Here is a 10,070-nt window from a genome sequence, read left to right on the forward strand (position 1 = left end):
TATGTGATAATTGTGCATTTTCACATAACATGTTTAGGATAGCCGAGCCTATTCTAGTAACATTTTGTATGCAATGCATTAGGCACTTTACATGGACTTGGATCATGCATGTTTGCTAACAAGTTCTTTGTTTTGGCACGGAGTACTATGTAAGTATTTCCGCTTTAGCATATCACATGAGTGTGAATATTGCCATGACAGCATGCTTAACATGTGGCTAGATGCTTATGTGTTAAACTGTTTTGAATGCCTGTGGGTGAAGGTTGGATTGTTTGAGTTGGAAAAACTCGTTGAAATCCGTATTTTAGCCTACTTGCGAGTAGCAAATTCCAAAGCATTTTCAAACCGAACGGATATGCAATGTTTATTTCCAAATTAGGCAATCAGGTCTATACTTGTTTGCTGTGCGCATAACATAGTAATTCTAGGCTAATAATTGGTTTTAGAACACGTAAAGTTTTCAAAAAAGGATATCACGGTTAGTAGAGGCCGGTCTTCGGACCGGGCGAAAGGGGGTGCTCATAGCTGACCTTCCCCGATCGTACCCAAGCTCCCGAGCCGAGACAACTCCGGTGATGACGGACATGTGGCCTTCGGCACCGAGTCAGGGTTTCCTAAATTCTCCCACAAAAAATATTTAGGTGGCGACTCTGTATCTGGCAAAGCAGTCCATGTTTGGCACTACTTTTTCAAAAATCTGTTTCTCAAAACGATTTGCCAGATTTGGACTCTTTGGTTCAGATTAAGAACCGTGACACAAATCGAGTCCGAACTGTAGCAGCGAGGTCCCCCCCCCCCCCCGCGGACTTGTTACACACACACTCACCACCCTTAAGTTACAAGACACATTTAGCCCCGAAAGACGCATTTCTATCACATATAAACAACTAAACACCTAAACACATAATTGAATCAAGTCCACAAAGATAGTCACTCATCCCGGAACTCTCAAGGAATTTCTATCATAAACCATGTTGATCAAGCGTGTTTCTAATAAGACCTCAAAGCAAGTTCACCGGCTGCAAGCACTATCCAAGAAACTTAATCTCATGCTCATATAAATGCAACATATAAGTCTTAACACTTATGCTAACTATATGCAACGTCCTCAGCACACGTAGCAAACCCATTGCGGTAAAAATCACTTCCCAGGAGCCCAAAGCATTCAAACCCAGCTCGCTGTGATACCAATTTGTCACACTCCGCTTTTTATTACTCGGATCCCATTACCAAACCATTATTATAGATTCAATTTCAAACATAACATGCAGAAACTTTTTACATTTACAAGAACATATGAATAAAGATTTTCTCATCCGAATACAATATGAATGCAACAGGAGTTATAATTAAATATATTGCACATAGGCTTACATCTTTTAAATTAAGAGAAATGGTTTAATCCTTTTACATCAATGGCATTTCGTCCACAAATAAAAGGCCCCATGGCCAACAGATAAAAAAGATCAATGACCTTGAAAAACTTCTCGATGTTCACCTGAAAAACGATTAGCAACGTGGGATGAACATAAAGTCCAGTAGGGATCTCACCATGATCCTAAACAATAACAACATATAGATAACTATGATCATAAATGCTTAGTCTCATACTATATAAATAATGTGACAGTTTATAACCAAAGAATATTTACATAAGTAGTTTTTCTAAAATTATTCAATTCCTTCAACAGCACAGACAGTTCACATTTCCTTTTCATTTCCCATTTCAAATATATCTCATAACAACCATTTTGTTTTGGAGTTTGAAACATGTTCATAAATCTCTGATTTCCTTTACATTATTTACGAACTCAACACATGGTCTACATCATATTCCAACACGTTCAAATATACAAATGTGCATCCAACATGAAAAACGAAAACAATAAGCACCCAATAACTATCTACTCAACTTAATAAGACAACTTGGCCTTCTTGAACCATAACTGTCATAACGCATGATATAAATAGGTACACTGAGATAATAATAAAAAAATAAGCTCTGCTCTACCTGCCTTAAACATGGAAAGCTAATGATACACCTTTCCATAATAAAATGCCAATTTACCAGACACTAGCTGGAAGGTAATGGTACCTCTGCCAAGTTCTCCAGGTGCTAGTTGGAAGGTACTAATACCTCTTATTCTAAGCGTAGCCAATTTTCTAGGCGCTAGCTAGAAGATAATGGTACATCTCATTCTTAGCGCAATATAAACTACCAATCATCACAACATGACAAAGTACAACTAACACAAGTGTAATGTATACACATAAACTATTAAACACAACAATGTCATCCTCCACCGATGACCAAGGACAAAACCTCTAAATGTATGTACTCAACACACGTATTATAATAATCAAACTCTCATGAGATTTTAAATCCAACAACAACTATAGTAAAATAAAATATTTATAATTCAACCTCAAGTTCATTTCTGAAATTCACATAGTGTTATGATTTCCTTCTGTTTTTTCAAAAATCAATTCTCTTATTTTTCAAGTTAACATACTCCACTCTTTATCCATTCTTTTCATTTCACAAAACTAAATCCATGGATATCAAACCCACAACCTAACTTAACTTAACATGATCAATCCAACATAATTCCAATGCCATAGTTAATTCTCCCTTTTAGCTATTAACACATTTACACAAACCATAATAACAATTTACAAACATTATTCAACTTTACCCTTTCTTAATTCACCAAGTCAAAACATTAAATTAGGGTTTTTCATCCTTTTAACATAAACATGTTAGACTACTTTCCAATTAACCCAAACAATAATCAATTTAACAATCTCATTCACAAATAACAAACCCTAAATTCCCTTTCATAACTTTCAAAGAAATCCATAATGGATATGATTTCTATGCAATAAAATCTACCACATATCTATCTATAGATGAGGTATTGAAAATGAGTAAAGAAATCCCTACCTCAAGATTCGAAGCTAAAGATGAAGACCCAACTTGAAACTCCAATGAAATAGCAAAACAATCGGTAGAAGTCTTGATTTATACTTTCTCTTCAACCTTCTGGAGAGATTTGGGGTGAATCTTGGATAAAAAGAAGAGAAATCAAGAGTTTGGAAGATTAGGGTTTTAGGTTTAGAGGATGAGAGGAGAATAAAGGGAGAAAAATAAAGTTTTTGGGCCAAAAAGTTACTTTATAATGTCTGTTAGTGACCTGGTCACTCAAGCGCAGGAAGCTTTGGCTCAAGCGTAGAAAAGAAGCTCCAAGAATCTCTGAAAATTGCGCAGTTCGCTCAAGTGAAAAAAAGCTTGCTCAAGCAAGCATGCTTCTAGCACAGAAACTCAAAATTCAAATAGGTATAACTCTCTCGTCTGGACTCTGTTTAGGGTTATTCTTGTGCCCAAATTGAAACCCCGAAAGTAAGCTTCCTAATGATTCTAGCCTCACATCAAGATTCAAAGTATGGAGAGAAAAAATGATGAAAAAGTGAAAACTATTTAATAACAATTATTCGAATTTGGAGTTTCTGATTCAATCTCACCCAATCACTATGGCAACACCTCAACCAAGGCTCAAATATTAACTAAGAAGGTTCTCAATCAAGATAATCAAAGAGTCAAATATAATTTCATTATAACAGGAAGCACAGAATGCTACGGGTGTGTTTGGTAACGTTTACGGTTTCAGTTTGTATTTACAAAAATTTTATAAACTAGTTTTTGTTTATTTTTAGAAAAACATAAACTACAAACGCATTTGGTAATTGATAAAATGTTTAAAAAAATTTAAAAATATAAAAAAGAGTGAGAAATGGCAAGTGGTGGCAAGTGGCGGCGGAAAACAGTGGTGGAAAGTGGTGACGGTGGGTGGTGGATAGCTAGTGGTGGTGGCAGGTGGGCGGCGGATAGCGGGTGGTGGCGGGTGGGCGATGGGTGGTGATGGTGGGTGGGTGAGTGAAGGTGGCGAGTGGTGGGTGGTAGCGAGTGGGTGGTGGTGGTGGTGGCGGGTGGTGGGTGGTGGTGGTAGGTGGGTGGCGATGGCGGGTGGTGGTGGGTGGTGGCGGGTGGTGGGTGGGTGGATGACGGTTGTGGGTGGTAGGTGGTAGCAAGTGGGTGGTGGAGGTGGGTGGTGGCAGGTGGGTGGTGAGTGGTGGCGGCAAGTGGGTGGCGGGCGATGGATGGTAGTGGCGAGTGGTGAGTGGTGGCGGGTGGATGGCTGGTGGGTGGTGGTGGTGGTGGTGGTGGGTGGTGGTGGCAAGTGGATGGTAGGTTGGTGGTGGCTGGTGGGTGGTGGTAGGTAGGAAGGTAGGTGGTGGCAGGTGGTGACGGGGGGTGGGTGGTGGGTGGTGGTGGCGGAAGACGGTGGTGGAAAATGGTGGCGGGTGATGGCTAGTGTTGGGTGGTAAAAAAAAAAAACTCAAAACTCAAAACGGAAACACATTTTTTGTGTTTTCATTTTTTGGCCAAATTCATAAACTGAGACCACTGATTTATAAATCAAAATTTTTACCAAACAAGTTTTTATTTGAGTTTTTAAAATTTTTGTAAACATAAATAGAAAACTAAAAACGTAAGTGTTACCAAACGGCACCTACATATCTTAAAAAATAAATATTTAAAATATTAAAATAAACTCCAAAACAAACACCATAAACAGCAGAACAACTCGTACAACTGCCACCCCAATTCCATTATTCAGTGGGCATAAGAACTTCGACCACTATTCCTCTCATATCTACTATTTCTTGGGCTAAATTGTAGAAATTATTCAAAAAATCCAGAGTTATTGGTGTGGGGTTGATTCTTTCAGACTTTTCAAGCATGCTTAAGAAGCTCAAATGAGGCTACATTTACACCTATTCCACATTATCGTATTGAGAAAAAAAAAAAGTTAGCATATATAATTTCGAAGAGGCATCTTAAAAAATTGACATATTTATTTGGGACAATTATAATATTTTTTAAAAAGGATAAATTATAAATACATTTCCTTAGATTTACTTAAAATACAAATTGTCCCTTATGATTTTAAAAGTTACATTTCGTTTCCTGAAATTTCTCATTTCATAACAAATGGCCCTTTTTATCAATAAATCATCAAGTCAATTAACAGTTTTTAATGATATCATAAATATATTTCAATTAATTATTCAAGTAATTTTATTATTATATAGGAGTGCAGTTAAGAATTTCATTTTTCTAGTTAATTATGTTAAATAAAAAATATTTGCAAAGGGTATTTGTATTTTTCTAAATTACATGAGGCAATTCATATTTTAAATATATCTCAGGGAATGTATTTGTAATTTTAAAAAATATTCATGAATTTTGATTCACCTTAATCTTTAGTTCATTAAAATTTTAGGGCAATTTTAAGAATGTATTTACAAATAAATATTTATATTTTGGGTAAATTACACTTTGTCCCCTTTATGTTTGACCACTTTTCTACTTTGGTACTTAAATTCTATTTTTTCTCACTTTGACCCTTTATATTTCAAGTTTTTCTCAGTTTACTCTTAAAACTAATTTCTATTCAAAATTAGACAAAAAAGTCCACAATAACTGTCACATAACATAAAAAATATATATTATTATATTAGAGTTTAAGTTTATGTTAGAGATGTGAGTTGTATATAACAAATATTTTTATGTCATGTGATTGTTAATATGTCATTTTATGTTTAATTTTTAATGGAAATTCACTTTAAGTAAATTGAGAAAAATTTAAAACATGAAGAGCTAAAGTGAGAAAAAAACAAACTTTAAGGGCCAAAATGGAAAAGTGACCAAACATAAAGGAGGCAAAGTGTAACTTACTTTATATTTTTGAAAAAACATAATTCTAGATACCAAATTTAAAATTTTATTCATTTTTCATTTTAACTATTCTAGAGGGCTACAAATAATAATAATAATAATAATAATAATAATAATAATAATAATAATAATAATAATAATAATATATAAAGAAAGATTTAATAATAACACAATAATTTTAAATTTCCAAATTTAAGATTTTGACTAAATTTCCAGACATATATTTTTGGGAAGTTAATTATTGAAAATGAAGAAAAACTAATACCTATTGAATTTTTTTTTAAAAAAAAAAATAGTATTGCGACATGTGTATTTTTTATTTATTTATATTTAAATTTGAAATGAAAAAAATTGGATCTAGAGTTTATGAATTTGGAGAAGCATTTGGCAAGGGAAAGGAAACAACACAATGTTTTGCAGTTATAGATGGTATAGATATAGATAGATACTCTAAGGTTGTATTTAGTTTATGAATTTGGAGAAGCATTTGGAAAGGGAAAGGACAAGGAAAGGAAAAATGTGTATAAAATATAGTTATATTCAATTCATATTTCACCTTACTTTTCTTTTTGTCACTATTGTTTTCTTAAACTATCCAACTGATCAAGAAGTTTTTCTGATAGTATACATCTTGGATACATTCAATGCTTAACTTACTAATATTTACAATTTTCATTAACTACTTAAACTTATCAATGTTGTGTCTATGAGTTTTATTTTGGAGAATAAATTGCAGAGAGTTTTATTCTAGCAAAATTGACCACTATCATTTATTCAAAATGAAATATTGAATTACACTGTCGGAAATTTGAATGATAAGAAGAAATAAGTACCCAGTAGCAACAACACAAGAAAAATAAGTGCAGAACTTCTAAGACTTGCAATCTGTGAGATATCCCTATCCAACAGCAAAGTCAGTCCAAAAAGAAAAGCCAAATTCAGGAGCCACAACGCAGAAACTTTAAGCTATTTTTAATGTATTCCCTATATCAATCACAAATCGATATCTAACATCAGCTTTCACGAGGCGCTCCAGTGCAGTATTCACGTAGTCCATCGGTATCACCTCAATGTCTGCTGTTATGTTGTGTTTTGCTGCAAAATCTATCATCTCTTGTGTCTCTTTTATGCCTCCAATGCAACTCCCAGCCACAATTTTCCTCCCTGCCGTTCAAACATTGTGTATTAAGCATTTGGAGCCTTTCGTACATATAATTTCTAATTCACAAAGCCAAGGAGCCTTTCATTATATTTTTGCACAAGAACAGTTAGTAGGCAATTCAACCACAAAAAATACAAGCACTCACATGGGTGTGTGTAAGCGTTTGGAGTATTTTTCTATGGTTGCACTGTATGAACGTTTGGTTTATTTTTTCTATGTTTAGATTTTGTGTACATAGAAGTGTTGTGTTTCTTTTACATACATTCCTCAAAACAAATTAGTTATGTTAAATGCTTACCCATGAGCAGAGGAAAGACTGGAAGCTCAAGCGGCTTCTCTGGTGCACCAACCAAGATGAGCTTTCCATGAGATTTCAACAAACCAATCAATGGTAGAAGAGGGTGAGGTGCAGAAACCGTATCAATGATACCATCCATTGTGCCCATAACAACCTATTACATTCGACACATCAAAACAAGAAGACAAAAAGTTATCAATCAAGAATGCCCATTAACTTTTGATCATAACAAGACTCAGAGCTATTAAGGGAAAAAAATGGTTACCTGCATCTGAGTTGGGTCACGGCTATCCAAAAAAGAATCAGCACCAAGCCGTTCAATAGCTTCTTTCTTCTTGTTCGGAGAGGTACTAATCACAGTCACTTTAACACCAAAAGCTTTGGCAAATTTTACAGCTGCATGACCAAGCCCACCAAGACCAACCACACCCACATGCATACCAGGCTGGTCAAGCCCAAAGTGTTTTAGAGGGCTATAAGTAGTGATCCCAGCACAAAGAAGAGGTGCACTAGCATCAAGAGGAAGACTGTCAGGGATGCGAATCACAAAGTGCTCATCAGCCACCATAATATTAGAGTAACCTCCATAGGTTGGAGTTCCATCATAGTAGATGGAATTGTAGGTGAGTAACATTTTAGGACAATAGTTTTCAAGATCATTAGCACAATTGTCACAAGAGTGACAAGATCCAACCATACATCCCACCGCAACTTTGTCTCCAACTTTGAATTTCTGCACCTTGCTACCTACCTCTGTTACCACACCCACAATCTCGTGCCTGTGCATTTGTCAATTCAAATGAAACATGTCATATCGTACTAAGGAGTTTGCAATTTTATATCCATTCATATGTTAGATTTTATTAATTAAGTGGTTAGAATTTCATCATCTAACCACCAATTTCTATTAATGGGATATAAGAACAATTTAGTAGTGATATTCCAATAGAAAATATATATTTAAACGACATAATTTCATTTGGAATTGTCATTTTAAAAGAGAATGCCCACTAAAATGACATTTAATTATAAAAATGTCACTGTCATATAATCAAAAGAAATACATAAATAAATAACTAAATAAGTGCAATAAACAAGCCTTGATCATTATAAAAAAACCACAAAGAACAAGGAAAAAAAAAGACTCTTTTAATTTTAAGAAATAAGAAATGCATAAGATCATCTCCAACGGTTTATCAAACTTTGCATCAGATTTGAATCTTGGTGAGAAAGTCAATTTTTGGAGCTCCAATGGTTTCGTCAAATTGGTATCAAAATGAGAATGAAACAAAAAATTCATCAAAGTGAGAACAGACTCCAGATTTCACCATTTCACTGTGCGTTACCGTTGGAGTGGGCCAACCGGTCAACCAACCGGTTGTCCGGCCGGTTGACCCACCGGTTGACCGGTTCCCTTTCAAATGGTAGGTTCAAATAGGTCAAAAAAAGGTTCAAATAGGTTAAAAAAAAAAAAATTTCACTTACCGTTCGACCAACCGGTCGACCCTTTCCTTTTAATGCACGGTTGGAGCAAGCCATGTCAGATTGAGAAAATTGGCTTTTTTTTAACTCAAATTTGATGAAAAATTTGGTTCACCATGGGAGATGCTCCAATAGACTCAATGGACTTAGATACAAAGTAACATGTTTAAAAATTATAAAGTAAAAATGAAGATTGCATTGCCAAGATATTTATACAAGTAAAATATATGTATGCTTGCACGAATGCTAATAAAAACAACAACCTTTTTTTACGTACAAGGAATATACAAATATATGAAGGCATCTCAATATAAATCAAATTTTATAGCTTCTTGTTTTGGGTTGAAATTGTGTAGCTTCTGGTTTTAGACTAAAAAACAGAGCAATGCATTGACATAACCCAACCAACCCAACTGATAATGGTCCGATTGGTTTGGTTTGCTTCTTGTATTTTTTAAAAATGTTTAGAAAGAGAGAATGAAAGACGCATGAAGTGGTACCCAGGAAGAGAAGGATAGTTGGTGTTGCCCCATTCGTTCTTGATTGTGTGAAGGTCAGAATGACACATCCCAGAATATAATACTTTGAATGTCACGTCTTTTTCTCCGGTTGCCCTATACACATAAAAACTCAATTAATAAATATAACATACTGCCGATCAAACACAACCATATATTATACATTAATCGAATGAAAAGGAAAAAAAAAATTAATATACCTTCTAGAGAATTTGAAAGGAGAGAGGACACCAGATGTGTCTCTGGCTGCCCATCCCAAGGCCTCCACTGGGTGTTGTTGCTCAGCAGGTAATTTTGCCATGACAAAGAGAGAAAGAGAGAGAAAGAGAACAGAATGTTAAGAAATCTAGAGAGAGAACAAAAAGAGGGATATGCTGTTGGCTAGTAGGGCAAAGCCGTGACATGTGTTGGGTCTGTCGTTTGGGTTCCGTGGATATATATACCAGTTGAGGACTGGAATGGGCTGACGTAGTCGATGAAATCAGCGAGACATTACGTAGTCGGTGAGATCAGCCATTGCTAGGTTTGGTCCACGGAAAAGTATTCGAGTCCCAATTATAAAACTTGCTTTGGCAAGATGGGTTTTTGATTTTTTTTTATTTACTTATTAAAATTCACAAAAACAAAAACAAAAAAATTAAAATAGTTAATATGTCAAAATATTATATCAAACTCATGCTTTATTTTATTTTTTTTACAAATATCATATCCAATTATAAAAAATTTAATTATCTTCTCAAATATACAAATTTTAATCTATTAAATAATCAAAAACTAAAATAATCTATTAAAATAGTCAAATTTTCAAAC

General features: G+C 34.7%; 1 protein-coding gene and 1 long non-coding RNA gene across 2 annotated transcripts; both read right to left on the reverse strand.

Moving 5' to 3' along the window:
* Positions 1 to 1,295: 1,295 nt before the first annotated feature.
* On the reverse strand, positions 1,296 to 3,872 carry LOC145823191 (uncharacterized). Its single transcript, XR_014365439.1, has 2 exons — positions 2,945 to 3,872; positions 1,296 to 1,498 (listed from the first exon to the last, which is right to left on the reverse strand). It is a non-coding gene; the product is annotated as an uncharacterized LOC145823191 (long non-coding RNA).
* A 2,668-nt stretch (positions 3,873 to 6,540) lies between these two features.
* On the reverse strand, positions 6,541 to 9,718 carry LOC114302972 (putative mannitol dehydrogenase). Its single transcript, XM_028248103.2, has 5 exons — positions 9,461 to 9,718; positions 9,243 to 9,356; positions 7,526 to 8,039; positions 7,261 to 7,414; positions 6,541 to 6,964 (listed from the first exon to the last, which is right to left on the reverse strand). Exons 1-5 carry the CDS (start codon positions 9,559 to 9,561, stop codon positions 6,762 to 6,764), a joined length of 1,086 nt encoding a protein of 361 aa, XP_028103904.2. The 5' UTR covers positions 9,562 to 9,718; the 3' UTR covers positions 6,541 to 6,761.
* Positions 9,719 to 10,070: the final 352 nt, after the last annotated feature.

Source organism: Camellia sinensis, chromosome 4 (genome assembly GCF_055761805.1).
Source record: "Camellia sinensis isolate YWXY chromosome 4, ASM5576180v1, whole genome shotgun sequence".
NCBI lineage: Eukaryota > Viridiplantae > Streptophyta > Magnoliopsida > Ericales > Theaceae > Camellia > Camellia sinensis.